General features: G+C 49.8%; 3 protein-coding genes across 3 annotated transcripts; 2 read left to right on the top strand and 1 right to left on the bottom strand.

Annotated features, from left to right (window-relative positions):
• Positions 1-3,089: 3,089 nt before the first annotated feature.
• Positions 3,090-4,166, top strand: NCLIV_000960 (conserved hypothetical protein; the record flags this gene model as incomplete). Its single annotated transcript, XM_003879588.1, has 1 exon — positions 3,090-4,166. One exon carries the CDS (start codon positions 3,090-3,092, stop codon positions 4,164-4,166), a length of 1,077 nt encoding a protein of 358 aa, XP_003879637.1.
• Positions 4,167-6,964: 2,798 nt separating this feature from the next.
• NCLIV_000950 (conserved hypothetical protein) lies at positions 6,965-15,062 on the top strand (the record flags this gene model as incomplete). Its single annotated transcript, XM_003879587.1, has 15 exons — positions 6,965-7,048; positions 7,807-7,954; positions 8,061-8,293; positions 8,921-9,148; positions 9,342-9,440; positions 9,763-9,831; positions 10,680-10,760; positions 11,210-11,329; positions 11,463-11,558; positions 12,868-12,976; positions 13,020-13,144; positions 13,692-13,760; positions 13,869-13,955; positions 14,082-14,261; positions 14,919-15,062. 15 exons carry the CDS (start codon positions 6,965-6,967, stop codon positions 15,060-15,062), a joined length of 1,872 nt encoding a protein of 623 aa, XP_003879636.1.
• Positions 15,063-18,563: 3,501 nt separating this feature from the next.
• NCLIV_000940 (putative Glucose-6-phosphate dehydrogenase) lies at positions 18,564-25,947 on the bottom strand (the record flags this gene model as incomplete). The annotated part of the gene is made up of 14 exons (XM_003879586.1): positions 18,564-18,603; positions 18,850-18,973; positions 19,299-19,388; positions 20,211-20,301; positions 20,526-20,636; positions 21,315-21,382; positions 21,984-22,118; positions 22,363-22,453; positions 22,690-22,805; positions 23,814-23,989; positions 24,407-24,490; positions 24,721-24,782; positions 25,084-25,141; positions 25,733-25,947. The coding sequence occupies 14 exons, from the start codon at positions 25,945-25,947 to the stop codon at positions 18,564-18,566; spliced, it is 1,461 nt and encodes a 486-aa protein (XP_003879635.1).
• Positions 25,948-26,319: the final 372 nt, after the last annotated feature.

Genomic DNA, 26,319 nt, shown 5'->3' with positions numbered 1-26,319 from the left:
GTCTCGGGAAAAACCGATTTAGCACTATTCCGTGACGCAGATCGATTATCATGCTGTTCCGCAACAGTAGAAAACGGTTTTTCTCATAACATAATGTCAGATTAAAGAATGTGATTGCCCAATCATTTTCGATGTCAAGAGGAAGGCGAGCTGAGTCAAGCGGCGACGTGATAAACGCTGGCACGGCAATTCTCCGCATCACACGGGGGATCTCGCCAGGTAAAGTGCTTTTTGGCTGTGCCGAGATGCGCAGAAACATTAAAATGCTATTGCCTCACGTGCAGAAAAAGGCTGGAGAAGTCTGAATCGTCTGACTGCAGTAGATGAATTTCGAACTAATCCGAACATTTAGGAAGTGACAAAACACCCTCAGTGTTCCGGTTCAGAAGGTACACGCGAGGGGCGCGCTTTTTTTTACTTGCCGTGATAATGTGATTCAAGAATTCAGCGTCCCGTGGCAGGGCAGTCTCTGTTTCAGTAATGAGACGAGACGTTCAAGTCTGCTTCTACTTTTTGGTGACACAGGTTGCCGCCGACTGTTGACGAGGGCGACGTGAGTTATTGATCAACCGACTCCATATTTCCCGCAAGCAGTGCTGAGCTCGTTTCAGTATGCGACGAGCTCTGTCTTTAGCGATTGAGTTCCACAAATCTGCTTCTCTCCCGCTTGGACGCTTCCTTCCCTATGCACCAGCTGGAGAAGAATAACCGTAGTCTTGGCTCCTCTATTCCGGGTTGGCTGACGCCTCTGCGGAAACCTTGAGTATGGACATGATTGCAGGTACTCTACTACTGCTTCTTTATTTCCTAGAGTTATTTGCTATCTCAGCGCAACTAGGTCTTCCAGTGCACAACGCACCCGGAAACGAGCGTGTTCTAGGCACCATCTGGGAAGCAGTTTTCTCTCTCTGACAAGCGTCAGCTTATATGCACATTCATGCTCGGCGGCTTTGGAAGTGGGAAGTATTTTCTGTAGAGAGATGTCGGTCGATCCACGTCAGGTATGTGTAGGAAGCAGTGCTTCCCTTCGAGAGCGACACTGGTGACCGCACACGTATCGAAAACCGCTGCCACGCGAACGTGTTGGGTCGCCTGTTCGTCGTACGTCACTTGCTGCAGCCTTCCAGCGAAAACCTAGTGATTTTTTTATGCGTTGCCAAGAAGGGTTTCCCCTCTAGATTTCAGCTGCCGGTCGCCGGTTGATCAGTATGCACACTCCAGTCCTCAAGCGTGAGATCATGCAAGACAATCGAACAAGCAGGCGGTTTCGAATTCGCATGCAACCACCGTGGACGGAAGATGCACAAACAGGGCAAAGTGACGTCACAGTTCCACGAAAAAAGACATCTGCTCAGTTCTTCAGGGGATCACTTGCGAAAAACTGCCCAAAGCATACTGCGGGAATTCTAGTGACAGGGCACGGAAGGAGCTGTCCTCATATCTCTGGACGCAGGCTGTCCGGACAGCCCGGTGAGAAACGTGGCTGGAAACCCTGCCACGCTTTCCAGGCATGCAGCTCCCAAACAGGCCTGTTTGTGGTGGAGGAACCCCGTCCCTTGTTGATTTTGTGGACTGACACTAAATAGAGGATTTCGTCTCTCCACCTAGCCTCTTCTGAAAATTCCTTGTGTTTCTAGCATTGTTTGGAACTGTCTATGTGACTGTAGTACGGTTGTCTCCCCGAATGATCCGGCCAGCGACCGTGTTTGAAGCAGGGCATCTAACGACGGCAAATTACCGGCCGAGTGTCACCAGCGTGTCATGCACTGCTTTTAAACACAGCTATGATGCAGACGTCGCTGATTGCATGATACAGAATAAAAAAGTATGTGCATTGGATGTGGCGGATCAGTCCTAAGTTGCCGGTCGCCGCTGTCCTGTCGGCCACTGCGTGAGCTCGCCTCGCCTGTTGTCCTCAAACCGACGTCTGTGTTCCTGCACACGTGCGCTATGGTCATTTCGCCTGTTATCCGACGAAAAATCGACGTCCCTGGTGCCAAAGGAAGCCTTGGGTATGGTTGCTTGCCATCGAGGAAAATAAGTTAATTGTGCGAACGTGTTCTTTTGCAAACTACCAAGACGCCTCTCCGGCTCTCTTCGCATACCGTCCGGGTGGAGTGGACACACTGCGTTTCCTATCGTTCTTTTTCTTCCTGGTTACTCTGTCTCCCCGGTGCTGGTCGCTGTTGTCTGTTTCTTCATCGCCGAAACAGAACAGCAAAGAGATTCGCTACGCTTGAGATGCACACAATATCGGAGCTGCGGATGAGCACATTTTGCTGTAGCCTTGCACATCTCTTGCTTTACACATGGAAACAATGGTGACGTGTCAGGGCTGCGGCGACGAGACGACTTCTCGCCTGTGCTGTCCGAAATGTTCTGAGTTCGGACGGACATCCTTCTTCTGTTCCCAGGATTGTTTCGTTAGCAGCTGGCCGTCGCACAGCAAGCTTCATGTTATCATCAAACAGTCGGCGATGACAATTTCAGCCTGTTCTTCAGACACGTTTACGGAGGACGGCACAGATGACTCATCCGCGACTACTGCTGCTTCTTTGCCCCCGTCTTCGGTCTCTACTTTTTCCAGTCGACCTAGCGGTCTTGTATCTTCAACAGATCCTCCTAGCTACCCTATAACCGTAGGAGGGGGGGCAGATGATGTGTTCCCTCGTCCGCGAAGCGTCCCATCCGCTACAGAGCTGCCGGTGGTTCCGTCCCGTTCCTCGCTGCATCAACCCTCTGTCCTTACTTCCCGTGGAGCTTCCGTAACATCTGAGCCATGCGCCGCATCAAGGCAGCCCTCGACGTCCCCTAAAAAGCTCACTTCCCCGGGTATTTTCGGGAAAGTTCGCAGTCTTTTTTCCGGTGAGGGTGGCATCCCCGGATCTGCTTCCTCGCTGCCCCTCTCTCTCAGCTCCCGTAGTAGTGCTTCTCAACGGCATGGGAGCCGGGCTGGCGTTAGAGGGGCACTCATCGACGGGCAGAAAAGCTCGGGGGCATTTGGTTCGCTGTCTCGCGCCTCATCCAGTGCAGCAGGTCGGCGGTGTTGGTGGCTGGTTGTCTGTCTCTTTGCTTGCGTTATTGTCTCGATGTGGGCCATGAGGCGTACGCTGTTCGACAGTCCCACTCAGGGTGGTGCATTCGATGCCGCACACGGAGACCTTTCCTCTGATTCCAGTGACAGTCCGACGGGTCGGTCAGCTGAGACAACAGTAGTCAATTCTGTCTTAGCGCAGCTTGGGGGCCGTCACTATGCTGAGGAGTTGTCTGCACTGCAAGAGAGTGTGCAGGACCTCCGGAACGAGCTGGCGGCAGTCACGACACTCGTACAACAGCACGCAGCGGTCATCTCTCAATTCGTTGAAAAGCCTACGACAGTGGGGCGCCGCCAAGGAGGTGGGGCTATCAAGCACGCCATATCTGCGTCGGTAGAAGGCCCACCACTGCCGGATGCTCCTCAGCTGCGATTCGCTCTAGCTACCGACTCTCAGGGCGCATCCAGAGGCACACAGAGGGAGAATCAAGGAGCTGAAAGGGAAACTGCCAGAGCAGGCGAGAGCAGTCCTATGGGCGATGGGTCAGGCGATATCAATCCGAACGCGGGCGTGCTGTCGCAGAAGTCTTTTGGAGCGAGCGTTGCACTAGAAAGTACACTGGGGGGTTCTGAAGATACGGCAGTGAACGGTGAGTCACGCAGCGGAACGGCAAATGCTAAGGAAGCTGTTGAGGCAAGTCTCACTTCAGCTACAGGACTTGAGGGAGGCACACACACCACAGATGCTGACAGAGCGCTTGCCGCAGGAAGAGGTATGGACCCTCACGGCGACGGTGGCGCACGCGACGATGGCGGCAAGGCAACTGCCAATGATGCATACAAGGACCCTGTGCAAGCGGATATACATGGCCTGGCTGCAGACAATGAAACCACCGCGGGTGTAGCAAATGGAGGGCAGCAAGGGAGACACCTCGGTGAGAGAGATAGTGCAGAGATCAAAGAGGAGGGTGAAACACTTTCGGCTGGCGGAGACGTTGCGGCAGATGAATCCAGAGGAGCAAGTGCCGAAAGGTTGAAGGAAGAGGACGAGGCTGGGGCCGGCCGACGGGCTTTTCTTGGTATGGGGGGAAAGGGTCTTGGCCTGAAGGGAGGAAGACTTAAGAGATTGTGACTTGCTCAGAATGCACGATAATACCTTGAAAGGAAAGTTTGCCTGACTGCTTCAGTGTTCGGTTCAGCTTGCGTGTGCCATCTCACCGCCCAGCCCTCCTTTCCTCGAACTGCTGAAATACTTCTTTTTTGTTCACGAACACTGGAATGCATGCCTGTGTTGTCACACCTTGGGGAAGCACAGCGCTGTACGGTGGGACAAAAGCTATGTACTGTTTTGGAGCATGAACGGCCTGTTTTCAGTGTCAGTTTTAATGTAATTCCAGAAAGAGGGCATTCAGTGTTGGAAGCGTTGTTCAGTGAACACAAATTCGTACGTGGTGTGCCCGTTCGTGCCTGTATCCAGCACTAAGTGCTGCGACAGCAAAGAAAGGTTTTTGAAACCGGGTGAGTTTGCGGGTTCTTCATCCGTATACTATCTCAAATCCAGTAATCATTTGTTTTCTGGGGCTTAAAACCGCCACGTGGTTCGACTGCGAGGACTGGATAGTGGTTGAATCATGTGACTATGGAAGCAGGAGGTTAACTCTATCTTTTGTACGTCATCTTTGTGAGTAACTCCAGGCTTGCTTTATCGAATGCATGAGCTTCGCTTGTTGGTCATGCGGCGTTCATCAGCTGCTTCAGCTAAGATTGCTGGCCGAAACATGTGCGAGCTGTCCCGCGAGACAGTCAGTCTCTAGAGCCCATCTTGTGTATCAAGACACGCTTGCCTCGGGATACCACGCGTCCTCGAACACCTTATGTTCTGCGAAGCAAGTAGGAAACCGTGGCCGAAAGTGGTCTGTGCTGGTCGATGACTACAAGGGAAACGAACATGGCCCTTGCTACGCGCTCAGACTTTCTAGCAAAGGTGAATCTCGCTTTCCTTCCATTGGACTTCTACTTGTGTCACCGTTGGCCTCCCACGCCGCTAGTACCCAGATCCACTGTGTTGCTAATAGAGGTGCTCTTCCTACCTCGGCGTTTTAGGAAACGCTCACGGATGCTTCTCTATGTCTTATTCCCGTGTGACGTCTTTACGTTGCTCTGCCGTCAACGTAGTGGACTTCGGATGCCAACTCCCAATTCATCGTGTTTCACCCGAGCTGCGTGATTCGTCTCTGTTGTATAGCCGCTCAACTAGCAAAGAGCAGAAAGGCAGAATATCCCTTGTTCAACACACCGTGGTCTGCATTTGGGATATAGGGCGTTCCACATAAACGTAGAGAACGGCTGATTGGATATCTAACTGCCCCGGAGCTCATCTGCCATTTTTGAGGATTGTGGCACAACTCCCCGGGGCCTGTCACCCCTGCGGAAGACTTGCATTGAAGAGAAATAACGAGGGTGGGAAACCTCCAAAATTGCATGATTCTACCCCCGCCGTGGTAGAGACCCCCTTTGGAGGGGATGCGTGGACATCCAAGACTGGCTGCTCAGAAGCCTCATTGACTGCCGGATAGAAGAAAGATTTAGTCGAACACGTTCGTTTTCGCTGTCTTGAATGCACACAACTGTAGATCGTCGAAGGATCAGATGGTGCTCGAGACAGCCTCTATGCCATTTCCATGAAATGCACTGGTGGTGGCTGCAGTTGATGCTTTGATACGCTTCCTAATTGTTGACAGTCACTCAACGACAGGATTTGAATAGACCGTCAAATCGCTAAGAACTTGCGACCCTTCCTGTTTCAAACACCACACAACGGTTATCCTGCGTTTCATAGAGCAGGTTTCGCTGAAATATTTTTGGCTGAGCGGAAACCACAGTTCGTTAGTGTGTTGTGTGTACGAAAGCAACTTGTGAAGGCTGCGTTAGCAAAGTGCCGTTTTGCCGCAGCCCCAAACTCTCTGAAGGCTACGATTGAATTTATCATCCCACAGCTGTGCGCAAGGGAACATAGGAATTTTGGGGGCCAGCCAAAGCCGGACCTTTCGAAAAACGTCTTCCAAGTAGAGGCTGATTGACTCTGGAATCACTTTGCAATCTGGTCTCTCTGAGATGGACTCAACTTGCAACAGGATGTATTCTCCGTTCCGGAGCCTACCTGCGCGGTCGTTTTAATTCGCATCGAAAACCGGTGCTGCGCTCCTGTGTTCTGCTGCCGTTTTTGTATGTCCACCACGGACGCCGTTCAAAAAACAACGCGTATTTTCTTCAGTCGACGCCCATAAAGTTTGCCAGTTGCAATGAATCACAGTTTCTCCTCTTCCTCCGCACACGTATCCGTATCTGCAAGTCGTCACGGGTCGCCACGAACGCATGATCAGCTGAGGGTCGTCCCAGCCTCAAAACCCCTTTTGAACGGGGTCATAAGCGGGCAGAGAACTGATGGTGCCTCTGCCGGTTTGTCATGAAACATGTCGAGGGCGATAATGTAGAGATTTCTGTCGCCTTGCACACTCGGACGCGACTTTTCCTTACCGGTTTTCGCTGACATTTTCGCTTTTCTCTCCCGCTATGGACGTGCATTGCTCTTGCTCTTGTTCGCCGCCTTGTGCTAAGTACCGTTTCTCAAGGGGTGAGACGACGTCAACTCGTTCCGGCAGGCGCCTAATTTCCTCTGCTCCTCGGTCCTTGGCGACCACCTTTCGAAGTGGCGAACGCAGTCCCAGTGCAACTCCGCGTGGCAGAAAGCTCGCCTCTTGCTTGCAATCCTCAGCATCAGCAGAGAACATCCCCAACTCCTTTACGTTACAGCACAGAAGTATATCTGCTCCCAGTAGACGCCCATGGTGCATGTCGCCAGTTTGGGCACCTGCCGCACAGGGCTCGGCGGGGATCTCATCATGCGTCACTGAAAAAACTAGCAAAAAAATGGCGCTCTCTTCGGTATCGGAGGACTTTCTGGATGCTTTTCAGCAAGCCTTCCAAGAAGCGACAGCACAGGCGAGCAAAGAGGTACCACCGAACATCTCTACACCCATTGCAGACCCGATGAAACATCAGAAACTCAAAGATGAAGGACAATGGGGCTTCCGCCTGCCACCATGACTGGCATTATCATCATGAAACACATCTGCTAGCAGAGGCCTCAGCGACAAGTGGGCCTTGTTCACTACTTGTGCTGCGACACCGCAGAGGATGTCATGCCATGGGTAGTAGGTCATCACTCTCAGTACGATGGTACTGATCATACTAGCATCTGAGTAGTAGTTTTCTCTCGCGGTTAACAGCCGCCTACGAACATGGCTCACATCCCCACCGAACGAGCCATTTTCAAGTCATGAACTTTCACAGATTTTGCCTGAGTAGACAAATACTGTCGTGGGTTTACTACATACTGCTCCTGTTACAGTCATGAAACCATCCTCCTCACTCGCAAGGCACCGTGAAGCCTGTAGAAGCTCTGGAGACCGTGGGGTCGTGGCTGACTGAAGCTGGGTTTCTGTCACGTTTCTACTCACGACGTTCTCCTTGCACAATGCCAATTCCCCAACAAGTGCACGTGATGAAATACATCGGGAGCTCGCTTGGAAAGTAGCTGAATGTGGTCCTCGAAACAGACGTATGCGTTAGAATCCCCTTTTCTGATAGTGCAGCATCAAGAATTGACCTCCAGACAGTCACACACAGGTACCGGTAGTCGACAGTCGCCCCCTGGATAGACTTAGAAACGAAATCTTCCTATCATGAGTTGCGTGTACACTGCCACTCAGAGACTCGACAGGGAAAATGCCGAGCAGAAATATCTTTGTCTAGAGAACGAGATGAGAGAATGCAAAAAGCAAAGTGGTGCCCTACGGGAGCAAGTTGCGTCTCTCCTCGAAAAATGCAATGCTCTTGTTTCGGAAAACTTGAAGCAAAGTAAGGACAACCGTTACTTCGTCTCTGGCATAGAGCGGAGTCGTGTAGCCGTTAACAGAGCCACAGGCAAAGCCCCATGCTCCGCATGGTGAATGCTGCCTTCAAGGTACGCAGTTGAACGAGGCGAAACAGCAGTACGAGGATGAAAGGATTAAAGCGAAGATGTTTCAAGACGAGGTACAGGAAAAGCTTCAGAGAGCAGAAGCCCTCAAAGAGACTCTGCAGTGTGCATGGAAGCAATTGAGTGCAGCTCGGGCTGCCCTGTCAGAGACGGAACTGGCCGCGGCTCAGAGTAAGAAGGAGAATAAACAGCTCCGACAAGACATTTCAATAGAAAAGGTAACGTCGCCGACGTCACTGTGTCTCCACACAGACGCGGTAAAGTGAGGCTTTTCTGTTGCCCGTCACCTCTGCCAAAATCATTGCTGCTGCTGACTCCGTTCAGAACGGGTCCGCCTAACCAAACACCACCCTTTTATCCGGAGGTGAACAGGCATCCGGTAACTTTGTTAAGCTTATCAACTACCGCACTCGTGCGGCTCACCGAACCGACTGCTCCATTTATGCTTGTCAATTTCCTTGAATCTAGTTAACTCTAAAACACCTGCAGAGTTGTCTGTTTGACCGCCCTATGGATTCGGGGCCACATACAAAAAGCATATCGATACACGATGTGGCCACAGTATAACAGACAAATGTACAGTGCCGCTGTCCCTCTGGGGCAAGATGCTGACTGAGGCACAAGATTCTTTTCCACGAGGAAGATGATGGAAGATACCTGGGGTGCATCACTCGCCAAGCTGACCACGTCACCTGCTATGTGTCGCGTCCCAACACGGATAAGCAATGGCCATGCGACCTGAAAAGTGTGCGGCTTCATGCTCGTGTAGTGTCTGTTCTGTACTGACAAGAACCCATATCTTCCACATGTAACTGATACGCTGCGTTATTCTAACCTTTATCCAGAATCGCTGCAACGCTCTTCACGGCGAAATGCGTTTACTAGCCGAGCAAAGGAAGTCCGAAACAGAGCTTTGTCTTAGCCTTAAAGAGCAACTACGGAATTTCCGCCATCTCCAGCAAGCTGCCGGAGATATTGATTCGGACAACGCAAGGTTGAGGGAAGCGCTTTCTCGATGCCAAGAAGACATTTGCAGTTTGCGAATGGTTGAGCAGAAATTCGCCTCCTGTAAAGTACGAAAGCGATTTGACAGACCGCTGGAGCATTTCATTTTCCAGAAGACGTCCACCACTGCTCACTAGGGAAAACTCACAAAGTGGCAGCAACCGAAAAGCTAGGCCACTGCAGTGTCTGCTGGATTCCTTCTGCCTTACGCATTGAAGTCTATCATCGCATGCACTGCTCCCTCAGTCATTTTGCTTGTAGGCCGAGTTGGAGAATCTGAAACAAGTAAACACCCAATTCGCGCTTCAGATCCAGTCACAGCAGAAACAAATTGAAAGCTTCCAAGAAAAACAACGACAGGTAACGCACACTGGTGCATGCCGTTGTTTTCCCCAGAGAATCCACATACAGAGCAATCGCTACATCCTTTGACCGCCGATCTTCTGTTACATTCTAAATGGAATTTCTGTGACAGAAGCAACCGTTCCAGGATCGTGGCCAACAGAAAAGACACTGTCTGGCGTGGTTTTTCTCGACCCCTCCTTTTCTGACAAAACCTCTTGACAGCGCGTCCGGTGTGTCGCGATCAAAGGAGAGAGACGCTGCTCACCGGATGCGGCCTCAAGCCAGACAGTCTCAGCATGGGAGCTTTCCTCCGTTTTATTTGGGGAGTTCTTCACAGGCAGAAGCAGAATCCGCAAGACTGGGCATCGAGCTGAAAACTGAGAAGCAGAAAAGCGAGGAATTGAAGGTGACTAGTAGTAGTTACGCACAGATCCTTCCACAAGGCCAATATAATACTAGGGAATATTCCGGACAGTTGCAGTCTCTTCACGGCCCGCGAAGTCCAGTAGGAAACCAATAGCATTTGCGCTTCAATTCCAATAAAGCGATACAGCCGAGCCTGTATGAGTTTCCTAGAGCAACTCTGTGTTTCCCTCCCGCTCAGAAGCGAACGATGACAACTTTGTTGTCAACGATACAAGCGGGTTCAGAAACTTCTGCATCTGCTAGATATGTTGTGTTGCTGCTCAGTACAGGGAAGGAGATTTGATGGAACAGGTTCATCAGCTGAGCCAGGAACGCGAGAGACGGGTAGCCGTACAGGTTCACCAGGACAATGACATACACCATCTGTCCCAACGGCTCGAAGTCGTACGTCCCGTTTCACGCTGTACCCAGGAGACGCCGATGCCAACTCCCGTGGCTGTCTGCATGTATTGCGCATGTATCCCGCCGTATAGTGAAAGTAAACTAGGTATCGGATGCCCAAAATTCATGTTGTTTTTGTCTTCCGCCTGCGTTGCAACGGCGACGAAATAACATTCATACCACTGTCCGCTACCTAGTCTCCAGGATATTTTGACCTGCTCCGTTTTTAGTGTTGTAGCATTCGATCGGTAAACACACACTGCCAGCAACCAAGCAAAAGCATGTGAATTGACTGTATCCTGGATCGGCGACAGCGGTACCACATACTCACACTGGGAGTCTGTTGTGACTGTAGTTACTACCTTGGCGCTGCGCTGATGCTGACGAACGGCAACGCTCCTTCATCACTTTTAAGGTGTCCCAAACTGCTATGCCTTCCATCCACAGGCGACTAACGAACTTGAGCGACTTCGGTGCGAACTGACCAATGAGAAGAAAACAGCGGAGCAGCTGAAAGTACGTCCGTCGGTTGTGGTTACATGCATTTCAAGACCAACGATCTCTATCTACTGCTGTCGCCAATGTTCTACAAGGTGCCTTCGACAGACCGTCTCACGCACCCAGAAGCACCTTCTGATCCGCTCGAGGCCCCATAGTGCTGTTGCTTGCTGCTGCTCGGGGCTCACTCGGGGAGAGGCACGACCTGTGCGTCTCTCGTGTCTTCACCGCAACCTCGCTGGTGGGTCTGAACTAATGCCCTCATGCCCTCTTAGAAAGCTCAGGATTCGACTGCTTCTTGTTGGCTTTTTCGTCCTCTGCTTCTTCTGCTTCCTCTCGCCTTCCTCTCCTGCTGCCTCTGCTGGTGCTGCATGGCACCTTTTGTTTCAGGTGTGGTTATCTTCTGACACGGGACCCGCATCTTAAACTCGGCGGCCGTGTGTGATTTTGCCAATATTTCCACTTTCTTCTCCGAGCAGGAGAGAGAAAGAGATCTTTTGAGACAATGCTGTGCTACGACCCAGCAAGTCGAGGAGGAGAGAGCGGTGCAGAAGCGACAGATGGAAGAGATTCATAATCTCGCCAGAAGATCAGAAGACGTAGGGAATGAACAGTTGAAATTGCTCTTTCGGAGGACAAAAGCGATGTTGAGTTTTATCTCAGGTCTCCACCAGGTCACAAGACTAGCTCAAGAGAGTCTCTTTTCCAGGTTGTTCCGTCTTGTTTACGCAGCAAAACTCTCGCCTGCAGCAACAGATTGCCGAGGCAGAAATGCGGCGGCGTCAGGAGGAGGAGGAAGTTCACTGTCTATCTCATCGTCTAGCAGAGGTAAGCCACAATGGCTCCACCGTACTCTTGATACTCTACTCTTGATACTCCAAACCTCGCTGCCATGCTGGCAACGGGCCAACTGGAGGTAGGGAATTCTCGTGACAGTCACCCGGTAAGGAGAGGGTGGTTCGACTACGAAAGACGCCAACTTCGTGTCCCCGTCGAATGGTTAACAGAGCATGGAAGCAATCAGAGCTGCAAACGAAGAAGCTGCTGCTAGTCGTGAGCAAGCGCGAATAATGGCCGAAGAAATGATGCAGCTCCGGGTAAGGCGCTAAAAACAGCTCTTCACTCTAGCTGATGCTGGACAGAAGAATCCTGTCTTTCACACCGTGTCTATCCGTAGCTTGAGACTGTTAGCAATCGTCGCGGTCTCAAGATTAGTTGGATTAGCTTTCGGCCAGATGTCGAAGCGGCAGAGTAGATACGACTAGGCTGTCGCACACAGTAGTGCGTACTGCCTCGAACGTTTGCCTAGTCTCGATGGCCCAGCTGGGTCCTGTTCCAGTTCCTGTGTTTGGATATTGGAACAATCCTCAAAGAAAAAACCATTGGTTGCAGTTGATTTCTCCTAAGACAGTGCAGCCCCTATAAACAGCGGGCCTGATTCGTACCCTGCGAACATTCGACTAGCATAAGATTTTCCCTGACCGGCGGCCTCAACTGAACAGGAGTTCCGAGTCACCGCCGCTACTCTGGAGGCAAGAGTCGAAGCCCAAAATCGGCTTGTCAATAAATACAAAAAAGTCAATGAGCAGGTGGGAGACATGATCCCCGGGGGGCCTTTGAAGCAGGGCTCGCCCGCCTGAGTTTTATGTAGCCACGAATCTTTGTGGAAATCCGCATTTCTGTGCTCATGCCATCAAGCTGTTCGTCCTTATACGGGGACAAACAAAACACGAAAGGTGACCACGTTACGCAATGCGATTTGCAGATACTGTTTCCCGTGGCGCCACAGGATTCTGTTAGGGAAGGAACATGCTTTCAGTGGCTTCACCTACACCGTGACATTCTCCTTTTTCTAGGACCTTTATCAGGCACTACACCATGCACAAGCCTTCACCATTCGAAAGGCAACATAATATAGACGCAGAGGTTACAGGAAAAGCAATCAGATGTCCTTGGGCGCTGTGAGTTGGAAGCACTGAAGCCGCAAACGCTGGCGTCAAAGACCACTCTATTCCTAAGACTCCCGTTACAGCGCCAACCGGGTGTTGGTGTTGGGGCGCTAGAGACTTTTACCGGGAGGCGGTGACGCTCTCAGCTTTGTGGAGACTCTTCGGTTACTGTGCGGCGCGTGATGCAGCTAGAGTTGAAGCTTACTCAACTAGGAGCTGATTTCCGAGCCCAGAGCAACACTCTCCGATCTGCACAGGTATGTGGCAAGCCACAAAAACAAGCCTGCAACCAAATGAGTCATACTTTGGTTCTCTAGTTGCAATGAGCGTTGTACTCCAGATAATTACAAGTATCACTCAAAAAAAATTCAACACCGCCAGCAAGTGCCGATTTCGATTAACATTCAGGAAGAAGTGCGACTCAAAGAACAGACAATGAGAGACGTGAGAGCCTCCGAGAAAACAGTAAGTTGGAGCGAGAGAACGTTGACACATGCCAGGCAATTACAACAAGTGTGTACTGCAAAACAGAATCCACACACGAACCGAAATCAACAGTGTGATCTACTAGTTCTGTTTATGTTCTGGATGTTTGTCCCCGTATTTGCCCAGTAGCGCGAAGGGAGTGCTTGTTGACACGGTGGGTGTTGGCAAGTAAATATATTTTGCGCAACCCATTCGCATGCGAAGCCCCTTTAAACCCTCAGTTGGTAGTCTCGGTGGATATATGATCGCTATTAAGTTGATGGCAAGGCCAAATTGATGCTTTGATACTGTGATAACTCAGTACTGTACCGTTCGGACAGAGACTCTCTGGGAACATACCACTGACAAATCTTGTGCTGGGATTTGCCGTAGGCAACGACAATTCAGAAGACATTTCCTCGGGGTCCTTTTGCACTTTTGTTTGCTAGTGCATCCATGGCGACGAAACGAATACTGATCTCCCATTGCTCTTAGCTGCACGTTTTATCCTTAGAGATGATGTGATCCGCGAGCCGTTTGTCTCCAGCTGCGCAGTAGGCTCCTTCAGACGGAGGAGGACCTGTCTGCGTGCCAGGGCATGATCAAGGTTCTGGAGGTACGACCGTTTGGATATGTGCTGGAGCCCTCGCCGGAACACCGTGGTTGCTTGCCAGCAGCGTAACCGAACAAAAACGTTGTGTTCCGTTGTCGGTCGCAACTGCAGCGGGATAAAGCGGTCTTGCTCCACTACGAAGCCCAGTGCGAGAAACAAGCTGAACTCTTGCAGGAATTGCGGTCGCGACAGCGTCAAGTAGGTTGTAGCACACGGCTTCGTGGAGAGTCTGCTACACGCGCTGCGGTTGAAACTGCTGACATCAGGCCCGCTGAATGAATTTGCCACAACGTGTGTGCATGGTCTTGTCTTGCCGCGGAGCAGCATGAGGAGGAAATAAGCTTATTGAACGAAGAACTCCAACAACGACAGCTTTATCATCATGATGCAGTGAACGCGCTCCACAACAGGTTGTCGGACCAGATGACTAGGGAGAAGGGCCTATCGGACGAGGTTGACCGAAGCCACCGAAGACTCGAAGTTCTTCAGATCCAACTGGATGAGGTAATTTTACCGGTGGCGCGCCGATTTGGTGACCTACAGACGCAACGGTGTATTTATCAGTATTTATCTGTATTTATCTGTTTGCGTGTCTGGATCTGACTCTTCTTTCCATGTACGATTATTTACGTAAGGATTTCTTCCTGTCGCTTTACCATAGTCGTCTATAGACGTTTTCCCATCCTCTAACCATCAACCTTTTACGAGATTTGAGATTTGGTAGTGCAAGTATCCTTGAGCACTGCTACCGACCATACGTACGTCCGATGGTCTCGAGACGAGCGATCTAAAATGCGTACGCCACATGAGGACCTCTGAACAGTCGAAATGTGGGCGGGCTGCATGTTGTTGCCCGGTTTCCTGGCAGCATAATTGATGGGAAGAAGTGACCTCTATGCGGCTCTGTCATTGACAGCATTTGATTGGTGAAAAATAACGCCGTCTTGGATACTGATAAAATACGGGCAAAATGTCGTGGACTCCGGTCGCAAACATTTCTTCAAGTCCTCTCATAGGTCTTCCATTAAACGAATCACTTGACAGATGTGCAGCTCGATCGACCTGCGCGTCCTGACGAAATCAGACCACCACTGGAAGTGTTGTGTTGCACCTGTTTTCCGTATGCGTAGTCCTGATTCCTCGTTTGCGTTTTGGTGTCAGGCAGAGGCGCGAGTTGAGGCGCTAAAGGTAGGTATTCAGGTAGTCGCGGTGAATGTTCCTCAGGACCGTTTGATATGGCTGAGTGTCTGCTTTCACGATCTACACGGGAAAAGGGTTTCATCAGCCACAAGAGTAACTGCATGACTGGCGTTGAGGCATTGTGTGGAACAGCGAACTGAGTCAGCATGTGTCACAACTCGGCAATGAGTTTCCGCTCCACACTTTTCATGGCCTACTCGAGGCCAGTGGTCTACAGAAAATTGAACACCGTTTATGCCCTCAGATTGAGCAGTGTGCACGAGAAGAAGCAGAAGCAGAGGTCCGATCCCAACAGCAAAAATGCAAATTCCAAGAAGAACAGAAGCAGGTACCGTTGCCGGCTCAGATGAGGGATGGATACTTCAATGACAGAATCGAGCATTATTTTCCATTCAAAGTTGACCTGAGTGGTATTCCCTGCTACGGCGTGAGAGCGTCGGCCGTGCTTCGTGTGTCAGCGCCTGTGGTCTGTTATGGCCACAGCCGTGCTGGACGCGGCAATGCGGCGAGAGGACCGAACCGATCGCTCGTCGCTATCATCCGTGCATTTATTCTTCGGCCGATTATTTGAAATAGGGACACCTGACCTTAATTATTGTCGTCTAAAACACCCCCGCCTTGCCGAGGCTTTGCGGTAATGCCCACTGAGTCCGTTGTAAATGTCTATCATACTTAATTGGATTAATCTTCTTACAAGCGGCTTTCGCCTCAGTGTTGAGTGCCTCAAGCACTAGCGTCGTGGTGTCACACACAGACACAAGTAGGGAAAAGTCCTTTTGTGCTGTTATGCTTCATATGGCCACGTTAAAGAGCTTGGGAGTTTACAACGGAGCACAGCAATGAATGGCGCTACCAGCTGTGGCACTTGATTTCCTTGCCGATCACAGAATCTTGCCACAAGATGCCAGGTGTTAGAACAAGAAGTCCATCGCTTGCGTCGTAACACTGACGAAAACACATCTATAGCGCGTCGGTGCGAGGATCTCGAGGCAAGCAAAGTACAGATAACGGAGTCTCTCCGGGTAAGAAAGTGACCTGGTGGCTATATTACAGTGTTAGTATGGTGTAGTGCTGTTCGAGGCATGGTCGACTCTTGAGAATTTCGTGTTTTCGGCTTTGCGCGTAACTTGCCAATCCGAGCCAGCCTCCAAAGCCATCAGGAGACGGAGCTACCAAACTCAAATGAACGCTTGGCGTCTTTGTACATCCCTGCAAATGATTCTCTGCGTAGAAGAGGAATGCACAAACCACACTAGGGTAAACTTGGATACGGCGAGGAATTGCACCAGCTGGAGTAAACTATTTCCATGAACCAATAACGAACGAGTGCGTGGGTTGGCCGGCACCAAACGTTCATCTGCATCTGATTTGTCCTGCAGGACGCACGACGAGAGTGCAGAACACTGCAGGAGCTCGTCCAGACCCGCGACGACGAGATTTGTAGCTTGAAAAGAACAGCATCAGAAATGAGACAAGAATTTCAAGTATGGCATCTTGTTCACGCTTGGGTCTCGTGTTCAGTGCTGCAGGCTGCAGGGGGAAACGGGGCACATCGGGGCTGTTGGCAGAGTTTGCGTATAACCAATTGCTTCAGTACTGATCAGCGTATCACGGCTCGTTGAAATTTAGTCGACACGGCTTTCGGGCCGTCGTTTTTTGCATCTACATACCTATACACTCACCATATTGTCGCCCACTGTGAGATTGTACTACAGGAAATTCCCGGACAGTACCACAGACAGTGTCATCCATTTATGTAACTGTAAACAATGAGCGAGCGACAGAACAGGCTTAACGAATCCGTCTATGTTACGTCTTCTGCCGATTATGCGCGATTACTTGTTACCGCCTACATCTGTCGCTCCGTCGCGACACATTATCGGGCGCCACATTAGGGTAGCATGGTTACCCAGCTGATGCAGTGTTCTCTCGCCGCTTGAGACTGTCGCACTGCACAATTGCGGCGGTCGCGGGGGTCATTATCGCCGGTCTTGGCTCTCAAGCGTCATCGACTACCTCAGAGAGTTGTGAAGGAAAGTGTGTTTCAAAGAAAAGGGATGTTTAGCCGGGAAGTTAGCGTCTAAAATATATAACAGACTATCAACTTAGATGCACAGATGGACATAATTAATCCTTGTACGGTTTGTACCTACTTGACTCCTCAGTTTAAGGTTTTCTGGCGTCTCCAGTGTTCGGTAGAGAAGATGAGTAACGTATAGTCGTCAAGGTTGGTTTTGAAACATACGACTCCATGTACAGACGGACGTTAACCGACGCTGTTAATTCTTCCGGTTTTCCGGAGGCTCTTTGTTGGCCTACCAGCTTAGTTGTTCTCGCAGCCGTTTTGTTGCAGACGGTCCTGCATATCACTGGAAATCCCCGTATTCTCTTTTCTCACAGCGCGAGAGGATCGAAAAAGATATGGCAGTAGCGGCTATGATTGAAGCCGAAGTGCAGACAAGAGTTTCTGCTATGAAACTGAGGTTTCAGTCCAAGTTACGAAGGTAACCATGCTTCCATGCAGCAAGCTTTGCTGGTGATGCAACCAAATATTCTCCTCTCGTCTGAATACCGTACTACGCCTTGGATGTTCACCTGTGTGGCAGACTCCAAAAGAAGCTTTCCGATCGTAATAGCTACGAGCAGAAGCTGAAGGAAGTTATGAAGGCAGGTACGGTTGCGAACATCTTCCGTTGTGCGACGAAGCTTTCGTCATCTGTCGACGCGATTCCCACGGTGTCTTACCCACCGTCCCCCAGGTTATAGAATAAACCACTCTCGTGGACGGACTTATGATTTGTACCTTTGCCGTTTCTTTGAACCCAACTAGCTTGTCAAGGCAACTCGAGCAACACTGTGTAGATTACAATGAATGGACGCCGAAGCACGCGGCGGCACACGATTCAAGGCAATAGTGAGCTTCACCTAGCCAAAGGGGATTCGGTAGTGGCCCCAGGGAGTGTCCCCGCCTTACCACCGAACAAGATGGTCACTGCTTTAAACGCAACCACACGTCTTGCCCACTGCTTTGTCCATGTTCACAAACCGATAATGGCGATGTCTACTAGTGTTGTCCTTAAACAGTGCAGCAGCGTGTTCTGCTGTCGCAGTGTTCACCACGCATAGTCACGCCACGTACTAACTCTCGAGGGCGTCAGAGCGTACGTCATGGCCCACAATGTGACTTTTGTGAATAGAGCTTTGCAGCTTGGAACGATGGAACCAGGAAATGGAAGAGTGGGAACGAGCGACCAGACAAAGCGGAACGAGAGCAACACTCGATGGCGGCTGTCCTCCTTTGGCTTCTTGCCTTCACATGTAACATCTTCCCGCGCTGAATGCGTGTGTCTCTGCTTCTCTCTCCTTTTCTGTTATGTCATTCGTCTTCGGATGTTAATGTAAGTGTATCAGAGCGAGATGATGCCGCTAAAGGGCGGCAAATGCCCTACGGTTGCTGTACTTTTGACTGTCTACCTCCACTGGAGAGCCTTGTTTGTACATGTCGCATAAGCCGACCTGAATTACTCAATGGATGAGCCTCTTAAGTCACTGTTTTGACGCAGAGTAACTAACCTAAGGCTTGTCCGGAATGTGAATTACTGCCACTCATGCGTGGACAAGAAGATGTTGCGTTGCCTTATGTTCACTGAAACCACGGGCCGAATAAAACAGCAGAGCGTTGATGCCTCACCGCACGAACAAGAATAACACGCGATATAAACCAGAGATCCTCCCTTGAAGGCACGGGTGATTCCACGATGTGTGATTGTTCTGGAGTAAATCTGACCAGCTTCAGCTATGTTTTCCCGTGCTGGCATAAAAACGCTGAGAAAACCTGCTACCGGCCTTAGATTTCGTGTTCGCACCGTTCAGTGAAGCAGTGACAACTGACCGCAACTCATGCATAGCACCACTAGGACCAGGTGACCCGAAAGCATACAGTCGCGGCTGGATCTGCTGCTCTTCTAATTGATGCAACATCGGCGTGAAAATCCTCCACGACTCACGGAGTTCATCTGAACACACCATAATAGACACATGTCACGGAATCATGAGTTTACATGCTTGACATCGGTTGTCTGATTCATATTCCCTCGCTGAGGCATCGAAATATCGTCGATCGCATCAACACAACTTTCCTCACTCTGTATGGCTTTGCGCTCTCTTGAAAAACCCTCATTCGTTGTCCAGGCATATAACGCAAGCTTTAAATTTTACAGAGAGGCGTTTCGTCTGGATACGGCACACAACGCTCCGGAAGCCCTCAACTTCGCAGCCAAGATATCATTTCAGTTGCCTGCGTATAAAACTGCCTTTGAAGCACTAACATGGCGAACATACCGGTTCTAACAAATTGGCTTTTATCCCCGCGAAGCACGTTGCTCAAAAGGTTTTCGTAGGCATCGGGGATCCGTACGCCGTCCGTTGTGACTGAGGAAAACACCAACAGAAAGCCAGCGGATAACAAATGGAGCATTGGATTTGCGAAACAAAAAGCTCACACAATACCCTAACAACGTTAAACACTTCCCTGCACATTCAGCCACTATGCAACTCCTCCAGTTTCTCTGGATATCCCATGGCGCTAGAAATGATGAACTGAAAAAAATGGAGCGGGGTTTGGCCTGAAGAAAAATCAAGAGTGGCACCCAGCCTCCGACCTATGCCGAGTCATAGCGATCGTGTACCAGCACTTGCTTCCCTTTTCTATGAATTTCTCCGCCGTACGAAGATGAAGGGGATGACAATCGTGGCACATGTAAAATCAGCTTCATGCACAGATCATCGAAAAATCACCCCGCCGACGGAGACTCGCAAGAGACAGAAAGAGGAAGGGAGAGAATGAAAAAGAAAGGGAGGAAGACGGGGAGAAAGAGGGAAAGAAACAGAAACACAACTACAGTTAAGCACCCTCACCTAGTATATAATATTGAGCAATTGATATGTTTGCCTACCTCCGCGATACTGTACATGGGAAGATTTGAGCACCATATTTCCCCTCGCCAATCGTACTGAACTATTTACTTGAAACATGGCTGCTTTCTAGACGTGTCCCAGGGATCAACCAATGGGACAGGTGATAGAACGCCACATCGTGGTTCTCAATGCTATACTCATAATACCGTTGGCCTTGAGAGGAGAACGCCAGCACCTCAGAGTCTCAGATTCAACATATGAAAAAAGGGATACAGCAAACCTCGTTGCAGTTCTCGTGATCATCGGCTACACGCAGATGCACGTCTACGAAATTACCATCCATTTTCAGACTGTCTCTCTCCAGAGTCAATCCGGCTCCGGGTGCCTTGGCGTTGATTTCAAAGCGCACAGAAGGATGCGGCTGGATCTGTAGAGCAGGGAAAACACGCACTCTGGCTTCGCATTTCCCGGTTTCAGGTTTGCCGAATTGGAAAGAGCGAAATCCGAAAACTGGCATCTTCACTGCATCCCGCAGCCTCGTTCATTTGACTTATCTATTGAATCGTCTTTCGCCTGTCATCGAACCCGCCATGTGTCTACGAAAGCAGTTTGCATGGAATGGGTCCAACTTTATTGTGTATAAAAGCTCACTTCCAGGATCAAACTATCTCCTCGGTAGTCATATGTGCTGCCTCTGAAACCTGGGACGCCAGCAAACTTTATCCGGACGTAGACGGTCTTCTTGCCCATGCCTTTACCAGCCTGAAAACACCAAGATTACCATTAGAACGCAAAGTGGTTGTTACCGAAATCACAAAATTGGTTTAACTCCTGCACCTTCACGAGCCTCAATGCGACAATGCTAGTCACCGCAGCCGTTATCACACTCTTTATATAGCGGCGCATATGGGTTGCATGGATCACAAGCAAAAGCTACCCGCCATAAAGCATCCTCTCGCATACTGCATAAGAATTCATCCCCCGACCTGAGAAAATCACTGTTTGTTGGCGACTTCGTGATCAAGTCTAAACGGCTTGAGATTCAGAGAGAACCAACAGTGGCTCGAACATTCATCACAGAAGTGCTTGTTCTGTATAAACAAGCGATAAGCATACCTCCATGAAGATGGGAACTCCTTCCCACCGCGGGCTTCGTAAATGCAAGCAAACAGCGGCGTAAGTGGGCGTTCGAGAGTGTGAAGGAACCCCCTCGGTCTGAAAACAGTACGCACACAGCAGATTTTCCTGATTCCTCTTTCAAAACCTCCGCTGAATGGTGAGCATCCACCGAGCCTCAAAAAGTTTGGCTCCGTAGTTGTCGGAGACCAGAAATACCGGCTTCAATCAAGATAACGAAGACTGTGCCTTGGTTCTACTGCGGCAAAATAGCACCTAGTGCAGAACCCACATGCTACAATATGCTTTCGGAGGATAGCGTACTTCCAGATACGATGCCACGCTCCCGTCCTCTGACTTCGCGTACTGGCCGACGACAGTCTCAGCAAGACCTGTACACAGTACAGAGGCAAAGGTAACTAATACGGGCCTTCCTTAAAAACGGTATACGAATAACTAAAAAGCATGCGAGATATTTGCGGCAGATCGCTCATGGTACGTAAAACCACTTTTCGAGGTATTTTCCACACGAAGCGTTCCTGATTGCCGCACTCGTGTTGCACACGTTTGGCTGAACATAACTGAATTCTTGCGTTAATATCTAGATCAGGAGTTACGTTTTTCTCTGCAGAATTGCCACGCCCATAGAATCAGTAAACGAAACAGGATGCATACTTAGCTGAGGTGTCAGATGTACTGTGCGGAACTGAACTCTCCCACGTCATGGCTAGAAACACCTCGTCTTTCCCGAGCGCACAAAACTGATACCTGCTCCGGACTGTATAAAGGAAAGCACAGAATAGGTTCCCTCTTTTTCGACTTGTTATTCCTTTAGGTGCCCCGGCCAGGCGCTATTTCATATCGAGCTCCGAGAAGAGACATCCATGTGCTGTACCATGCAGTGAGGGAACGACCCGGACAGCCACATCACTGTCACAAAACCCCGTCCACTAAGCGTGGCAGAGAAAGCTTGTCGGACATTCGGGAACTCACTAATGGGATCGATCTGTTTCAGAACCTTCACCTTCTCGTCCCTGATATCCTCATCACTCAAAGTGGCTGGTCTTTCCATCACCACGAGAGTCAGAAGTTGGAGGAGGTGATTCTGCATGACGTCCCGAATTATACCTACGAAACGGAGACAGAATACCAACTTACGTAGGAACATCGTGAAAGCTTCCGCCGCATTTGCTTCAGAGAGAATGAGACTCCCTCATGAAGACGAATCAATGAAAAGGGACCCAACGAGAGGTATACATGTGCTCTCCGGAATATTTGTAGAGATATTTGTACCGCTGCCGGCCTGGGGGAAGTGCGATGGCAGGCGAATCATCCACTACAGAGGTTAGCAGAGCAAGCGCGAAACACTCACCGTAAGCATCAAAGAACTCGCCACGACCGCTGATACCAATATCCTCGTTGAACGAAATCACAATCTCCTTCACGTAGTTTCGGTTCAACAGCTGAACACAACGACATAACAAGATTGGTGTCCATGGCTGGGCTGTTTCACGCGCAGGACGGAAGCATGTGAAGTACTGAAAAGAAAACGATTCAACACTACTTCCAAATTGGGAACGTGGTACAATGCTAGGCATCCACAAACTGGCTGAGCGTCAACTTGAGTAAGATAATGGTTTCAAAGCGTTGCCAAATTCGATTCTCTGTAAGAGTATTCGAGGATATAAGAGGGACGTACAGGCTCGAGGAAAGTATTCGTGAACCTCAGCGGTGGGAGCGCCAGCAGCATCTCCTTGCCAAGATAATGGTCTATTCGATAGATCTGCAACAACAAAATCAGGAGGCCTTCATTTGCTGAATGGTGAAGCGCGCCAGATATCTCCACCTTCCGTTCAAAAAGAGTGAGATGAATGATGAAACAAGACCACAGCAGTTCCCCAGGAAATTCCGTTCCGTTTGCCAGCTGGCAAGCGGCTGCATATAGCCGACGAAGATCGAGATCCTCTCAATGCAGCTCGTTCTCTACGTCGGCTCTCCCCCATTTGCTCGTCTCAGCTCCCGACACCCGGTTGTAGTACTTAACAATGTTTTGCGTTTTTCAGGTGGTGGTTCTGCATCTTACTTCCTCTTCTCGCAACACACTCCTGAGCTGCTCGGCAAGAAGCTCTGAACTCTCAGAATCACGGCCAAATGGTTTCTCAACGACTACTCGCGTCCAGCCTGCGTGCATCCACGGTAGATCCCAAGAGAATATTATGCCTCTGAATCTAATAATGGTCTCCCTGAACGACAGAAATTTTCTTCATAAACTCAACCCTGTGACAAACGAAATTCGCACATGTGCGCGTGAATGATACTTATTAGACAACAGATAAGCACAGCGCATATTCGAAGCCAAGCCGTTTTCTTCAAGACCGAACCGACAGGTTGTGTCTGAGTAGCATCTCAAAGTCTTAGCATAAAACCTACCACACTCCATTCCAATTTCACCCGCGGCAGCCACTCGAGGAGCAAAGATCCAACCTCAGACTTATCCACGTCCGTACAACAAACGACCCAAAATGCGCCCTGCTGGCTTGACAACGCGATTCAAAAAGCAATCATCCGCTTTCTCAACTTCTTGCTTACATGCTTATGGAGTCGCTTGATTTAACACTGAGTTTCCGGTGTGAGTTGCTTCTATTGCAAGGGGGTGCGTGAGCGTGATAATATCAAACGTCTCGCGAGGGTTTATAAATTGGTGGTATGTACTATTAACAGGGGATCCACGTCATGTCGTTCTTCCCTCTGAGATTCAGTGGAAGTGGACAAAGAAATGAAAAATCTTTAATAAGATACTGGCACTCAAAGAGGAAATCTTACTTTCGTGTGCCGAGCAATTACGCTTGAACCCGGCGGCCGCCACAGCGAAGATATGGGGAGGCAACGCCAGGTACAGCAGTCGACCCCAACGAGAATTAGGTGCTCGGAGCAGTTCCATTTTCGATATTTTGTGGCAGAAAGGGCGTAAAACATTATCATCGTCGATAGAACCCGAGCTGTCGAACACACAGCATATCGTCGAGGCGATCAGAAGCACGTCGGGGTTAACGATGATGCTGAAAAGTTCCTAGGGTACGTCAAGTTCTGGCGAGGCTCGCAGAATGGATACCACAGGGATTTAGCAGTGTCAGTATTTTCGTACAACAAACATCTCCTGTATCTGCTGGAAAACAAAGATTTGCAACTCATGCCAAAGTGATGAAAATTAATCACTCAAAAAAAACCCACGCGTCGGATTTCGCTTGTCCCGCAATACGTGAAACAGCACGTCAATCTGATAGCGGTCTTGACGGACTACGCGGATAAATCCTTTGGTCGATATCGGCCGGCTGTCACCTACCGCCACCAATAACAGACGGAAGTGGAATTCTTTTGTAGCCCAAGCAATGAATATAATGTGAACACGACCTCACGTGTAGCTCATCCGCCCCTCGAACTGCTTCAATAAGTTGCCTCTTGCAGGGTCAACTGACTGCTTAGAAGAACTCCAGACCTTCCTGAGCGTCATCACCGGAGCAGCACACACCCCACACAGCTCAAGAAAGGCAAGTACATCACCCAATCAGATATTACACAGAATGAAGGATCTCACTGTAAGAAGATGAATCCTATTAAGTATGATAGACATTTAGCATCCGTCATTCCCTCACAATTTCTACATCTCTGGGCGAATGCCAGCGGAAGATAGAAGGTAAAGAACACACACCTGTTTCAAGTCTGTCCTTACTCGAGCTGAGGTCGATGCATCTTACGGAAGTCGGCCAAGCTCATGTCTTGATTGCTCATGCCCTGAAAAGCCCCACAGCAGGTGATGACCCAATGGAAGCCGACTAACATGACAGTTACACCCACTCTATACAACACCTTAACGAAAAAACTGTACGGATGGCGCGTTACCCACAGCACCTCAGCACCATTGCTGCTGCAGTGGACAGTAGGAACAAAAGGCTGCCGGACAGCCTATCCGACGTAATCGTGGGAGCCAACAACACTTGCGGAGCTTCCACTCTGAGATTGCTCTTTGCGTCGCTCCAGTGTCGGCACCAATATACGTTACAGAAAAAATTCTCATAGCATTATTAAAGCTTACTACAATGAAAAACGCTTCTGGCAACTTATTCTCCAAAAAGAGTTGGAAGACCGTCGGGCTGAACGGAAGCGAAAAAACCTAGAACCAAACCGCAACGATTCTGCCACAGTGAACAGCTACCTGTAGCAGCTACACGCAAACGAGTGTCTGGAATCCACACCTCATAAGAAGCCGCCTTCGTGTCACGGTTAGCCTGGAGAAGAAGGGATGTGCTGTAAAAAATCAGCAAGCTCTAAGGCTGGCGAGCCACGCAACAACTACGAACAACATCAAGACGGACCTAAAGCAATGTGTGAAAGTGCACAACGCATACCCAGTTTCTGCCCCAGCGCAGAGTTTGCAACATAAGGCCTCTCACTTCCAGTTCCGTGTCTGCGTTGCCTATGCAAGTGACACCGCTGGACGATAGTCAGATGAACACTATTCGACCTGTATGTAACTCCTTATGGCTAAGCGGCGTTTATTATAAATTATAAGATGTGCATTATATTCTGAAACTAAATTCTCATACATTACTCACTGTCCCAAGATAGCACCAACAACGGCATGATTGAAATGTATACCAGTAAGTATAAATAGACCATTACCAAATCGATTATCATTAAGATAAATACATAGGCCTCTGGTCATGTATCCCCAAGGAACGTACTAGAGTTTTCTCCTGCAGAGGTCTCCTGTTGCACCGTAGAAGACAAACGTGACGTTATCAGAGCCGCTCCCGACATTCACGTATCCAGAAGTACGGTCTCTGCCTGCTGTCCCCGCGGCTACGTTTGTGACGAGGACCGACGCGGCAGTCATTGCAGCCAGAAGCCACAAGTGCCTGAGATATGCCGCGCACGCCTTTATCCTGTGTTGTACCATGTTGCCTGAGCACAAGCCCTCACATCGCGAAAAAACGCATGCCGGTTTGTCGAAATGACAGCGGAGACAAAATGTAATTGAACAAGTCACACAATGAACCAGACGAACGCCCAGGCCTTGGGGGCGAGAGGGAAAACAGATCAAGCGACGGCGGGAAGTGGTGACCGGCGTACAAGGCTTACATTGCTTGAAACAATGCAAGACAGTCTACCCGAATTGAAACAATAAATAAAAGATTGAAATCACGAGCGCGCGCGCGAGGACAAGAACGCACGCTATGCCCACATCGAATGGTTAGCCGGTCATATACCAGTCTAATCTATCAAGACCCCAAATGAGAACATTTCAAGACACGCATCATTTGCACTGTCG

This window comes from Neospora caninum, chromosome Ia (assembly GCF_000208865.1).
Source record: "Neospora caninum Liverpool complete genome, chromosome Ia".
In the NCBI taxonomy this organism is placed as follows: Eukaryota; Apicomplexa; class Conoidasida; order Eucoccidiorida; family Sarcocystidae; genus Neospora; species Neospora caninum.
This window is presented reverse-complemented; position numbering and strand designations above follow the sequence as displayed.